This window comes from Neltuma alba, unplaced genomic scaffold (genome assembly GCF_004799145.2).
Source record: "Neltuma alba isolate B1F8T4 unplaced genomic scaffold, ASM479914v2 tig00010388_pilon, whole genome shotgun sequence".
In the NCBI taxonomy this organism is placed as follows: domain Eukaryota; kingdom Viridiplantae; phylum Streptophyta; class Magnoliopsida; order Fabales; family Fabaceae; genus Neltuma; species Neltuma alba.
The window spans coordinates 177,510-192,202 of record NW_021635291.1 but is presented as its reverse complement, the minus strand read 5'-3'; the positions used below and the strand labels follow the sequence as shown (position 1 = coordinate 192,202).

The following is a 14,693-nucleotide window of genomic DNA, read 5'->3' as shown; positions in this document are numbered from 1 at the left end:
TATGACACCCTGCTAGTGGACTAGAGGGGGAACTCATGGTCTGATCCTGTGCTCTGTGGATTTTGGCCTGTTCACATCACTTGATCGGTGAGCTTATTATGTCGAGCTACCAGTCACATGGGACAGTACTAGCCCATGGGTTCAGTCAGAGGAAATAAGGTGTGAGGAAATAATGTGGAATTGAGAGTGAGATATTGTATTTTGATATGTGTGTGTATATATAACCATGTGACAATTGTGAAGGTTATGATTTTTATAACTGTTCCACTTGACGCCTCTCAAGCACTTACTTGTATGCCTGATGAGTAGGATTGTTGGTTACTGAGACTTTTGTCTCACCCTGTGGTTTAACATTTTCAGGTAATAGCTCTAGGGCTGATCGATCAGGGAAGGCGACGAGGCTTAGCTATCAAGTTTATCTTGTATAGCCTCCTTTTGTCATGTGATGAGTATTTGTATATTGCCACATATAGCTCTTTTTGCGTACTTTGATTTATCCAAGATTGATGGTCTTAACTACTTTTGTTGGTTTGGAAGAATTTTATCTAGAAAATATCATGTTATGGGCTTAGAGTTAGATGTGATGTTCTGTGATTTGTAAAGCCCTAGGCCCAGTTATTGTAAAATATTATTAATTACGATTTTCATACAATTTGTTTAGTAAAACTCTTATAATCATGATAAACATTTTGAATAATTAGCTCAAGCCGTTTCTATCATGGTTAATATTTTGGACAAATCAAAATTTCTTTTTATAACCATGATAGCATTTTCAAAGATTATACTAATACTCTTTTCTACTATGATTAGTATTATTAAATTTGAATTTAAAAAGGTTAGAAACAAGTTGGAAATAACCGTTGTTACAGGGAGTATCTCAAAAGCCAATCATTTGAGTAGTTGACGAGGACAAATCCTTATAAAATTTTAATCGTAATCTTCTTAATGTGAGACGCGTGACATATCCAAGGGGCATATTCTCTTTTACTTACTATTATTTCTGGTTCTTAATATAAAATTTAATTAAATAATTAAAAAATTAAAATTTAGTTAAATTAATTATTTATTATAAATATGTATTATTTTTCCTAAAATAATCTTATTAATCATGTATATTAGCTATAATTATTATTTGATGAAACTTTTAACACGTACAATTACTATAAGAACTACTTTGAAAAAAATAGATAAATATAAAAAATAAAATAAATTAGAGTATTATATTTATAACTAAATTAAAAATCAAATAAAATTTTATATTAAGAATTGAACTTAGTATTATTCATCCTACTCGAATAATATAGCGTGAAGGGCTAAATGTGGAAAAGATCACTTGAGTTGGGCTTGGGTTATGTGACAGTGGTCGATCCAAAAACCCCTTCCCTTACAATACATGGATTTGCCAGGGGTAAAAAATTAATTTTGCAAATCCGAGACGGTGAGAAGGCTCCAAGAGGTTTAGAAAGGGTGTGGCATGCGTCAAAAGTTTTTTTTTTTTTTTTTACACAAATCAAAATAAAATTTTTATTACACATTTATTTTGTATACCATAAAATTATTTTTAAAATTATGATTTGGTTTTAGTTTTTTTTTTAGCCCTCATTTCACTTAAGATGAGTTTGGTACGATGGATTTGGAGGGGAGCAAGGGGAAGGATTTTAATCACTTCCTCTTGTTTGGCAACACACAAATTTTAGGACGAGAAGGAAAGGGCAATATCTTGCCACGTTATGAGGATTTGGAGGAAAGTGATAATATTTTGTCATGTTGTGATCATTATGCTTATATTTATTTTTAATATCCCTATACTATACCCTAGATCGTTTTCTTCTTGTCTCCAGACGCTGCTCTCTCTTTTGTATGACCAAATATTTCGTTCAAAGATAGGATTCAGTACAAGTTGTGGCTGAACATTATCTTAGCCTTCATTTCAATAATACTTCACATTCTAGAGTATATTAGAATTTTGGTGTAAGTATTGATCAATATATTAAATGTTATTTACAATTTAATTTTATTAAACATTCTATAAATTTTGAAAAAATAATTTTAAGTAAAATAAGGGTATAATTGTCCATGTCAAAATATTTTTCTCTCTCCTCCTCTCATGAACCAAACAAAGTAATATTAAAACTCCTCCCCTCCCTTCTCCTTTTATAAATTCAAACAAGATAGTATTAAAATATTTTCACTTTCCCCCCTCCCCTTCTTTTCATTAAAATCCCTCCCCTTCTTTTCTTTTCATTAAGCCAAATAGACCCTTGGAAGAGGAAGAATGGATATGCTCTTCCAGGCAATGTGCCTTCGCCCATTAACTTCATTGTCTACTGTTGAAACTGGCGGTACCACTATCGATGCTTTGCTTCTACGGGATGATTAATTAGAAGCATTTGGCGCCATTTGGAGACCACTTGAGCGAAGCATACCGTTTTATTTATTATGTGGCAAGATCGTGAACGTTCATTTAATCCACGGCTGAAATGGTGCCAATTCAGAAATCTTTAGGAAGTGTGGATTAACTCAGACAATTAGCACAAATTTTACTGACGACAACAATTAAGTCACTTTTTATGTAATTATTTTACTCATGTTATATAAAATTGTTTTTATGCATTAAAAAAGAGTGATACAGCTGAAACAGTGCCAATTCAGAAATCTTCAGAAAGTGTAAAACAATTAAGTCATTTGAAAAATGATAACAAAATTAATTCTATTACGCTAGTTTACAGGCAATTCCAAAATTTGCATTATTGGATGGTTCATATTTGACATTTGTCCTTGTCCATTTTATTAAGTGGCTTTGCCGACCATACTCCATGGGGATGCATGCTGCCTGCCACTGGGTAGTTTGGACAAATCCGGTAACCCACTTTCTGCGTCGTTGCATGATTTTCGTACATAACCCAATCTCTCACGAAATAAATTCCTTCTGTGCTCTGCTCGGCAACCCTATTATTATTAATAGGAAATTTTTTTAAGATAAAATTACTTATATTTATTATGTTAAGTTTTTTAATCACATATGAACACATGTTTTTTTAATATTTTATGTAAATTTATAATTAAATGTTAATATTTTAAAAACATAACACATAATCATGAATGATTAGAAAACTTAACATAATAGATATAAGTAACTTGTGGAAATATTGTTCTTATTAATATTACTCCTTCTGATTTACAATATAAGTAACATTTATAAAGAAAAAAATTGAGTTCATAAGATAAGTTATTTAAAGAGTAATTAATGCTTATTTGTCAATTTTGCTCTTGCAACCCTCTCTTCTTCACAGCTTTATTTAATATGAGTAAAATTAAAAAAAAATTGAATTGAGACAGATTTAATGAGTTAAATACATTTTGATGAATTAGTTGACTTATATTGTGAGTAAATATTTTAATTTTCTTTAATTTTCTGTTTTTTCTAGGCCAACATATTACATGTTTTCCATCGTCTATCATTACCATAGCTATTAAACTCTAAATTTTAGGATTTAGTTGCAATTGTCGCGGGTGATGCAGTTAAGGAAATTACTTTAATTCTGTACTTAATTATTCGTTGTAATTGCCCATAAAAATGCTATGTTTATTGAATAAAGCGCATTAGTATTATGTAATTTTGTTCTCTCCCTTTCATCTATTTTTATTAACTTGTTAGGCGTGATTGATTAGTATTTTCCTGGCCAAAAAAAAAAAAGATTGATTAGCATTTTTTGTGTGTGTGTGTAAGGATTGATTAGCATTTCCGCGGTGGGGGGCATTGACCTTGTCGAACTCAGTGAAAAGAAAAGAAAAGAAAAGAGTAAAACACAGTTTATAGAAGAAGCCATTTAATTTGTTGAGTCAAATCGCAATAGACAGAAGATAAAAGGGCAGCATCATGGGTTAAAAGAAGCGTGTATATAACCTTGTTGATCAACCGGTCATTATATTTTCTTGCTTCTTGTACAAAATCGCCATCCTATTTTGGTGATGATCCTCAATGCATTCATTGTATTGTCGCACCACCTTATCTTGTTAATAAATTTTTGCGAGGATCGTTTCCTTTAGTTTTTCTCTCCTGTACCTTTTCGCATCATTAATAATACTCCCCCTTTCATTCCAAAAAAAAAAATTGTGCGAGGAATTTATCTTGTAAAATTAATTACTCCCTCAGTTATTAATACGAGGCGAGACGTTTGTCACAAATCAAGAAATTTTAGTTAAGTCATTAAATGTGTTTTAAATTGATAGCACATGAGTACCTGTTTTACTCTTATTAAGGAATGTAGTTGAAAAATTATCTGATTCCTCGCTGCATTTAAAACTCTTTCTCGTTTTCATAATAAGAAATAAAAAATTATTACTACCTCCGATCTTTAATATAAGACTCTGTTTGACTTTTATTTTAGTTCTAAATATAAGACCCCAATCTACTTTGTCTCTCATATTTTTAATTTTTTTTTCAAAGTAGCCATTCTAACAATGATAGTTCTAGTTAATATACTTGATTAGTAAAGATATTTTAGGAAAGACAACACTTATTTAGGATAAATAACTAATTCAACTTACTTCTATAATCTCTTCAAATTAGTCAACAGACTCTTATAAATAGAATCGGAGGTAGTATTAATTATCCCGTCAATTTTTCACAGACGAGGGAGTATTTCAAACTGTTCCTAGACCACATCGGGCGTGCTGTGTTGGCTGGCGTGGAACGAAAGATGCATATTTATTTTAAATCATGGAAAATACAAAAGCCACCGTTTTTTTTTTTCCTATTACCAGAATCATACTACCTCCGGTTCTTAATATAAAACTATGTTTGATTGTTATTTTGGTTCTAAATATAAGACTTCAATCTGCTTTGTCTCTCATATTTATACTTTTTTTTCAAAATAGCTCTTCTAATAATGATAGTTCTAGTCAATAACTTGATTAGTAAGAATATTTTAGGAAAGACAACACCTATTTAAAACAAATAACTAACTCAATTTACTTTCTTAATCTTCTCAAATTAGTCAATTGACTCTTATAATTAGAACCGAAAATAGTATTAAATATTTCTTAAGTAACATAATACTACTTTCGGTACTATAAATGAGGTTTTATAATTAGAAACAGAGATAGTAGCAACTAGCATTAGAGACTCAAAAGAATATAAAATTCTTTTCTGCAGGATCAATAGAATAAAGTGAGGTTAATTATCATGTGAAATGATGAAAATAACCTTATAAGAAAAAGGAAATATAAAGGAAGAATGGAAGAAAGTAGTTCACGCCATGCTCAATAACTTTGCGATTGATAACCATATTTTCAAATTTTAACAAGTTAATCTCTAATTGTCCTTTTATTGGCCAAAAAAAAAATCTCTATCTGTCATAGGTTATCTACCCCATTATTTTACCAAAGTTATCCACCACATTTAATTGTAATGAAATTTCAAGTTACTCTTTTGATTCTTAATATAAGACCTATTTAACTAATTTGATTAGATAAAGAAGTTAGGTAAGTTATTTAATTATAAGAAATGTGACACGTTTTTTTTTCTAAAATACCATAATCATCTTTTTCTTAATATCCCCTCTTCTTCTTCTACTTGATTATGGTTGGGGAAATATCCATTGGGGTAATTTAGAGAAAATTGATAAATATGAGAAATAAGTCTTATATTTAGGATCAAAACTAACTTAATAATTAGTTCTTATATTAAAGACCGGAGAAGTATTAACATAAAAAAAATTTAAAAAAAAAAAGGTTTCAGAAAATGATGACATATGGGTCTGCAGAAGAATTTCATATTCCTTTGGGTATTGATGCTATTTTGTTGTTTATGGGGCCCTTTAATGAAGTTCTCACTTTTCCATTCAGTCCTCAAGGCCCCATTTTGAAAGCTAGGAGAATTACACTGAAGTGAAAAAATCATAATAATAAAATAAGTCCGAAAACTTATAATTTTTTATTCGAAAATTTATTATTATAAGCTATTGTAATTTTTATTAGGATTTTTTTAGTTTTTTTAGACTTTACTGTAATTTTTTTCTTAAAAGTTTCTTATGCAGCTTGATGTTTAATTAACAATCAATAAATTACGACTCTCGAGAATAGAAGGACCACACTCCACATAAGACATATCCCAAAAGAAAGTTATGGTCCTCAATGTAAATCGTTTCTTATTAATTAAAACCCCCCCGCCCCCCAAAAAAAACAAAAAAGAAAACGAAATACCCTCTTAAACAAATTCCAAGGTAACATGCAGGTATAAAATGATGACGTTTGTTGAATATGAACATGAAAAATTGGAAAGTGATCGAAAATTTTTGTTAGCAAAAAAAAATTCCATTTTATTAATAGTCAAAAAAAGATTACAACCACTAATAGTCTAGAGGCCGAAAAGACAAACATTCAAAAAAAAAAAAAAACACCAAACAATCTAACACAACAAACTCACAGAAACCAAAAAGCACACTAAAACAAGCATCCATCCGGTACCGGATCTTTCACTGTACTCTTCCAAACATTCTGCCATATCAACATCCAACACAGCAACCAGAGGGGATGGTGGTATCACAAGCCATCCCGCAGGAACCACACCCCTTGTTGCCTTTGCTACGAGACAATTCGCGGCCTTGTTCCCCAACCTATTAAACCAAAATACTTTCCAATTTTGTATTAGATGATAGGACATCCAAACACTTATTGCACTGTTTCAGAAGAGCACCACTCACCACCACAAGAATTCCTCCACTTCACAAAGCGATCGAAATTTAAAACAATTTTATTGCTCTTTAATGAACTTATGTTTGGTTTCAATATAATTATTACTATCCTAGTTCTTAAATATAAGAACTAGTTGATGATCCTAAATATAAGACTATAATATATTTTGTCTTTTAAATTTATAATATGTTGTCAAAAATTACCCTATTGATCATAAAATTTTAATCTAGTCTAGTTTTAACGAATATGATTGAAGAAAAATAATTTAAAAAAGTCAATATATATTTATTATAAATAATTAACTTAATATATATTTTTTAATTCTTTCAAATTGATTATTTAATTCTTATATTAAAATCAGAGTGTACTACTTGATTAGACATAACTCATGTACAAGCCAAAGAAAATATTGTGCGTGCATAAGTGATAAGTGCGCGCTTCTCGTAATAACAATATTTAACAATTCAGTTTATCGCCTGGTCCACACACATTACGAGAACAAGGCATGTAAACGAGTAGAAATGTCTCGTACATTAACTTGTAAATAATAATATAATTTTATAAAAAAATTTAATTTAAGATTTAGTAATTCCAGATTCTTTTGTGGGGTTTTCTCCCCAAGAAAATTTTTTTTCTCATTAGTTGGACTTTTTTCTTGGCGGTGAAAATTGTTCAATAATAAGGATAACTTAGAAAAAAGAATTAATATGAAAAGCTAGGAAATATATAATTTTAAAGGGATTATGATCTTGAACTAAACCAAATTAATTTCTCAAACAAGAAGTGCTTTCTCTGATTTTTATTATAAGAGCTAGTTTGACATTCAATTTGATTCTAAATATAAGATCTCAACCCATTTTGTTTCTTATATTTATTTATTTTTTTAAGATAATCCTTGTAGTAATTGCATAAGTTAAATATTTTTAAAAAAGATTATATCTATTTATTACAAATAATTAAAATAACTAATTTTTTTTAATCTTCTCAACGTAGTAAATTAACTCTTATAAAGACTAGATATAGTATATAATTTTAAAGCCAGATCAACTCTTTCTTTTACTTGGAAAAAAAAGTAAAAAAAAAAAAAGATAAGGCGCGCATTTTTCAGGCCACATCACTTATTAAGGTAGTGAGGTGTCAAGGAAAAAAAAAAAACAAGTTATTAAAAAGTTGCAGAGTCCCACACAATAAGCAAATAGCATCAACAAAAAAAAACAAAACAAACTTTAGTTTTATTAGCTAGATGTGAGACTCCGGTAAAAAAAAAAAAAAGCTAGATGTGAGATATTTTTCTGTTTTCCAACGGGAGCCTGCTTTCTAGAGCCGTCAAAACGGGCCAAACCCATCGGGCCAGTCCTTTTAAGCCCTTTTAAATAGTGGGTCGGGCTTGTATTTTAGGTGGTTTAAAAGGAAATTAGGCTTAAAAGGGCTAGCCTTATAGGGCTCAAAAATAAAAGGGCCAACCCTTTAGGGCCAAGGGCTAGCCCTTTTAAGCTCACCTATTTTTTTTAATTATTATCAATATATTTATAAAGTTATAGATTAGTCTTTTATGAATAAGTTTAAATTAGAAAAATACCTAGAAGAGTCAATACTCAAGCTAGATAATTGAAAAGAATTAAATGTCTTGGACTTGTAGAAGAACAATTAAAATCAATTTTCAATTCTTTCAAGAATGGTAATTGATATTCTTAACATTTTAATCACCATAATAACTAGTAGATTTTCATTTACCATCGGTTTACATATCTTAACAAAGTGTAAAACTTTTCTTATTCGAACAAATGTTCAGGTTCTTATTTGTACTTATAACTACTGCATGGTTTTATTTTATAGAAGGTAAATGAAGACAAAAACCTTAATATTTTTATCACTGAAGAAAAGCTCACTAGTAGTAAAGAACAATCAAATATTGCTGATCTTGATGATACTGATGAAGATGAAGATAAAGATAATAATTATGTTGATATTGTTAATCTTTAACTGCTAGGTTTTATCTTTCTGTTTTTCGTGTTTTGTTAGATTTTGATTTTTTTTATTTTGGACAATAGTTTATTGGCATTTAATTTTTTTTTTCTATACACCACTAATTTATTTTACTTATATTTATAATTTGAATAAAAAATCTTAGAAGTCTTGTTGTTTTATTTTTTATTTTAAAATAATTAAAAAGAATTTAAATTTTAAAAAATAACATAAAAGGGCCAGCCCTTTTAAGCCCTGAGCCCGCATGCCTAAGGGCCGGGCTTTAATAATTAGATAATTTTAAGGTATGTGGATTTTAAAAGGCCAGCCCTTTTAGGCCCTGGTCCTTCAAGGGCTAACCCTTTAGAGCCGGGCTGACCCTTATTGACAGCTCTACTGCTTTCAAGTTTGAACTTTGAACGCTTAGCAGCTCAGGCGGCTAATTAATGCATGACTAATATTAATCATTTAAATATTCTTATTGACAAAGTCGGATTGCCCCATCGGATCTCACGAAATCCCCTCCTCCAGCGCTACTTCGACTGGAACACTACAGGACGGAAACAATCTCATTGAGGTAAATCATCACACATGGATCCTTCAACGCTAGCCATCCCTGCAGTGATATTTCTCTCGTTTCTCTTCATCCTTAAACAGCGTCGGAAATACAGTAGAGATGGCCGGAATGGGAGACAGCCACCACCAGGTCCACCGGCTCTGCCGATCATCGGTAACCTCCACTTTTTGGGTCAACTCCCCCACCGCGACCTTGAATCCTTGTCCAGAAAATACGGACCTATCATGTCCTTTCGGTTAGGACAAGTACCGGCGGTGATAATTTCCTCATCGGAAGCCGTCGAATCGTTGCTCAAGGCGAACGACGCTGTTTTCGCCAGCCGTCCCAGGCTTCAAGCCTACGACATCCTTACCTATGGATCCAAAGGCATCGTATTTTGCCAGTATGGGCCTTACTGGAGGAACATGAGGAAATTGTGCACCTTGCATCTTCTCAGTGCGTCAAAAGTGGAGTCTTTCGCTCCTCTGAGGAGGGAAGAGTTGCAGGCCGTTGTCAGGTCCCTTGAAGAAGCTGCGGCGACGCGTGAGGTTGTAGACGTTAGCCAGGTGGTGTCTGGGGTTGTAGAGAACATTGTCTATAACATGATACTGGGGGGTAACAACGCTGACTTACTTGATTTGAAGGTGTATATTCATGAAGCAATGAGCCTCGCCGGTGCTTTTAATCTGGCGGATGTCGTGCCTTGGCTTGGGCGATTTGATCTTCAGGTATGAAATAAACTCCGTTATCTTTTTATTTTCCCTTTTTTTTTTTCAGTTGAAAGGCACAGTACATTTTTTATTTTAAAGAAATTTTTTTAATGGCATGATTGAACCAACTTTATTAGAACAACATAAGATACCCTGCATCCAATGGAGTCACTTTGCCTGGACTTTGGACACATGCAGAGTCATTAATGTCTAAAGTGATCTTCAATTATACTAACTCGTATTCTTAATATACAAGTGAATTTGATTTTTAATTTGATTTTATGTATAAGACCGTAATCAATTTTGTTTTTTATATTTATTTTTTTTAAAAATAGTTTTTCTAGTAACTGCACATCTTAAGGATATCATTAAATATTAGTTCTAGTTAATATATATGATTAGCAAATATATTTTATAAAAAATAATAACTATTTATTATAAATAAATAAATTAACAAATTTTCTTATTCTAATTAGTTTTTATATCAAAGAGAGCAGATAGAATCAAATAAATAGCACTGGACCCTAAATCAATTGAAGTTGTGCTATACGATCAGGGACTGAAACGAGCCATCACAAAAATCGGTAAAGCATTTGACGAGATACTAGAGAAGATAATTGAAGAGCATGAAGATGCTATTAACTCACCAAAGGACCGACAAGACTTCATAGACATACTGCTCTCATTGATACACCACACCGTGGACGGACAAAACTATGGCATTGAACGAACTAACATTAAGGCTATTGCACTGGACATGATTGCTGGGGCATTCGAAACTTCTACCTCTGTCATTTTGTGGGCCTTATCTTCACTAATAAGGCATCCTAGGGTTATGAAAACCCTTCAAGAAGAGCTGGAAACTGTGGTTGGAAGGAACAAAATGGTGGAAGAGACAGACTTAGCAAAGCTTCATTATTTAGATATGGTGATCAAGGAGACCCTGAGATTATACCCTGCAGGAGCATTGACCCCTCGAGAGTCAACGGAGGATGCGGTAGTTGGTGGTTACTATGTGAAGAAAAACACTCGAGTTCTAATCAATATGTGGGCTGTAGGAAGAGATCCTAAGGTCTGGTTTAATGCCGAAGATTTCTGTCCGGAGAGGTTTGTCGAGAAGAACGTTGACTTTCGAGGACTTGACTTTGAGTTCATACCGTTTGGATCTGGTCGCAGAGGATGTCCTGGTATACACATGGGTTTGGTTACAGTTAAATTCGTTGTAGCTCAATTGGTTCATTGCTTTAATTGGGAGCTTCCGTTGGGACAGGATCCGAATCAATTGGACATGAGTGAGAAATTTGGCTTGTCACTCCCAAGAGCCAAGAACCTGTATGCTGTGCCGACTTCTCGCATTAAGCCCCATTAAAACTTGTTTGGAGTGCCCTGTACCGATGTACAATAAATATGATATGTAGAATGGCTTGTTTAATACTACCTCCGATCTTAATTATAAGACCTTATTTACAGTTTATAGAAGATGTCTTATAACGAGGGTCAGAAGTAATAAATAAAACAGCACCATACCTATTCTGTTAGGTAGTCTCATATGGATATATATATATAGAGAGAGAGAGAGAGTGATAAACAGAGTATTCTGCATCTCTGTTTGTTACGCCTGTGGGTGATGCTTGGGTAACTGGTTGAAATTGGAAATTAGTGACTGGAAAAATATTCAAAATAGTATTTCAAACTAGTTGCTGGTTGAAAAATACTCATCGCAAAAGGCCAAAACATCAATATAGTTTCTTCAAAATTAGCAATCCCTGCCCTGCTCCTTTGCCGACATTCTTTTTCAGGGCATCTTCTGCCTTCCAGAACATCCATTTTCCTCCAATCGTACGACGTCGTTTCTGCGATACCCCACGCCCCCTCCATGGTCCATGTGTAATCTTTCTCATGACAGCAGCAAGGTCACTCTCACTAATTGCAATTTTGCTCAGCACTTTATTTTTGCAAATTAAATGCTACCACGTACCCATAAATTTTGGACTGATTAATTGTAAATTATGCCCTGCAATGCCATTGGATCTAGTAATTAACCGCAAATTTGGACCTTTTTTCCCCCCAAACCGGCCACTAAACTTTTCAGTTAACAGTCCAAGGATCAGGGAAGTATTCGTAGCTAGTCTGGAATATTAAATGTGAAAATTTAAATTTGGGCAAAATGTCATACTCTTCCGGTTCTTAATATAAGACCCAGTTCTTGAATGAGTTTTGGTTCTAAATATAAGACCTATTTATCATATTTATCAATTTTTTCTAAATTACCCCTATGGATACTCCCTCAACCACAATCAAATAGAAGAGACAGATGGGGTATTGAGAAGGATGATTATAGTGTTTTAGGAAAAATAAGTCACTTTTCTTATAATTAACTAACTTACCTAACTTCCTTAATCTAATCAAATTAGTTAAATGAGTCTTATATTAAGGATCGAAGGAGTATTATCAAGCATATCATATAGAAAATCTTTGTATCACTCAGGTCCTAAATATAAAATCCTTTTATGTAATTTGATTTTCTTTATATCTCTCTGGTACTAAATATAAGATTCTTTTTATAGTGTAAATTATATTACAAAAAGAGTCTTATATTTAGAACCGGAAGAGTAATAGAAACCAAAGGTAGTAAACTCTACAACGTGTGCTTTTGTGAGAGTGTGTTCTATGGAAGCTTGTTTTGTGAGAGGGATTTATAAGGAATAGGACATATAGAATGTTGAAGAGACTCACTCTCCCTTCACTTGGTTTAAAAAAAAAAAAGAAAAGAAAAGAAAAGGGAATTTTCCCTCTCCTTCTCTGCTGTCTCCATATTTTGGAATCGTGGGGAGCACATAAATTTTATAATGACTAAATTGTTTTTATTTATTAGTACAGGGTAACATAAGATTGCTCTTCATATATTCCATTAGTCTCTAAGGCTATGTTTGGTTAGAAGGTTGTTGAGGGGAGGGGAGGAAAGGAGAGGGAAAGGGATGATATAAGTGTGTTTAGTTGGAAAAAATAGAGGGCAGGGGAGAGAAGAAATTTGTCTTTTAGTACTCCCTTCACCTCTTTATACTCCCTTCCAAATTTGGAGTTTTTTGGAGGGAAGAGAAATATTATATTTAATATTCCAAATTTGGCTTTCTTATTAGAAATCTTTTTTTACTTCTTTCTTCTTTCGGCCACTAATAATATTTGATAATGATAATATAATATTATAATTGTATAATATATACATATCATACCAAGTTTGTATTATAATTATATATCATAGAGTGTGTATTATAATCTCAGATAGGTTACAAACATGCATATATATTAATATATACGTATCATATATATTAATATATATAATTATAAAATTAATGAGATAGAATGTTAAACTTTTTATCATATTTCCTAATTTTTTTTAGTTTTATCATAATTTTTTATCACATATAAGTGAGGTAATTGGTTTTTTTGAAATTTGAAAATTAAGAAATATTAATTTTAATATAAATATTGTAATAAAAGAATAAAACGGTCTAAATATGAAGATAAAGACATCTTTGTCAATTTATAATTATCTCCCTCCTATTTTCTTATGAACCAAATAAGAAATTTCTCCTCCCTTCCCCTCACCTCCAACCAAACAAAACTCATGACCTCCTTTCCCCTTCTCCTCCCTCCTTTTAATTAACCTCCCATCTCCTCCCTTCTGTTAAACCAAACAAAGCCTAAGGTAGGATTTAATTATTAAGTTGATATTGTTCTTAAATGTAAAATCTATTTCTCATATTCATCAAATTTTTTTAAACTATCTTTATTGATACTTCCTCAACTATAATCAAATAAGAGGGAGGAAAGATATTAAAGAAGATAATTATGATATTTAAAAAAAATATGTCATTTTTTTTATAATTAACTAACTTATCCAACTTTTTAAATTTAATCTAGTTAATTAAATAGTTCTTATATTAAAAACCAGATGAATGTACAATTAAGTCCCTCTAAGAAAAATCTCACATGCACGTTAGGCGTGTGTATTGGTTACGTATGGAGAATATACAATGAGCACGAGATTCCTATCGTAGTTTTTGTCGCTCAGAACACTCAGAATTAAAAGAACATATACATTTGCATATATTGGAGGGTTAGCAGGATATGGATTTCGATTCATGCCATATTCTTGTGCTAATAATTGCTAGTGATCCTTCAACTCCAAAAAGGAAAAAAAAAAAAATCGTTACTGATCCCCGACATGCGATGAGTCGCAATCGGTCTAATCAAGCCGCACTAATATGATTCATGATTGGAACATTATATATGCTTGGGATACAGCTCCTATAAGGATATTATTTTTTTTTCCATCTTTATCAATGAAAATAATTAAAATTAAGGTAATAATTCGAAAATGCAGCTGCCGACTTAGGCTCTGTTTGTTTTGAGTGTGTAAAAGTAACTCAGCCAACTTATAAGCATTTTTTAGAAATTATGACACATTTGGGTGAGCTTTTCTCCTATCTCACTTAAATTAAAGGCCAATAGCTGGATTCACAAGCGTGATTGGGTTAAACACCCTAGAGTTGTTTATTACCCTTCTGATTCTAAATATAAGATTCGTTTTATAATATAATATTATTAAAAAAGTCTTATATTTAAGATCAGAGATTTTTTTTATCGTGTTTATTGGTGGTTGGTAAGGAATTGTTAGCACAATAATTACTCAAAAATTCTTTTTTCTTACTCTTCTCCGGCAGTCTACGCTCACTCTTCTTGGATCCATCTCTTTGCTC

General features: G+C 31.9%; 1 protein-coding gene across 1 annotated transcript; it reads left to right on the top strand.

The window, feature by feature from the left end:
- The first annotated feature begins 9,832 nt into the window (after positions 1 to 9,832).
- LOC114756327 (cytochrome P450 CYP736A12-like) lies at positions 9,833 to 11,383 on the top strand. The gene is made up of 2 exons (XM_028945270.1): positions 9,833 to 9,948; positions 10,487 to 11,383. Exons 1-2 carry the CDS (start codon positions 9,883 to 9,885, stop codon positions 11,297 to 11,299), a joined length of 879 nt encoding a protein of 292 aa, XP_028801103.1. The 5' UTR covers positions 9,833 to 9,882; the 3' UTR covers positions 11,300 to 11,383.
- The last annotated feature ends 3,310 nt before the right edge of the window (positions 11,384 to 14,693 follow it).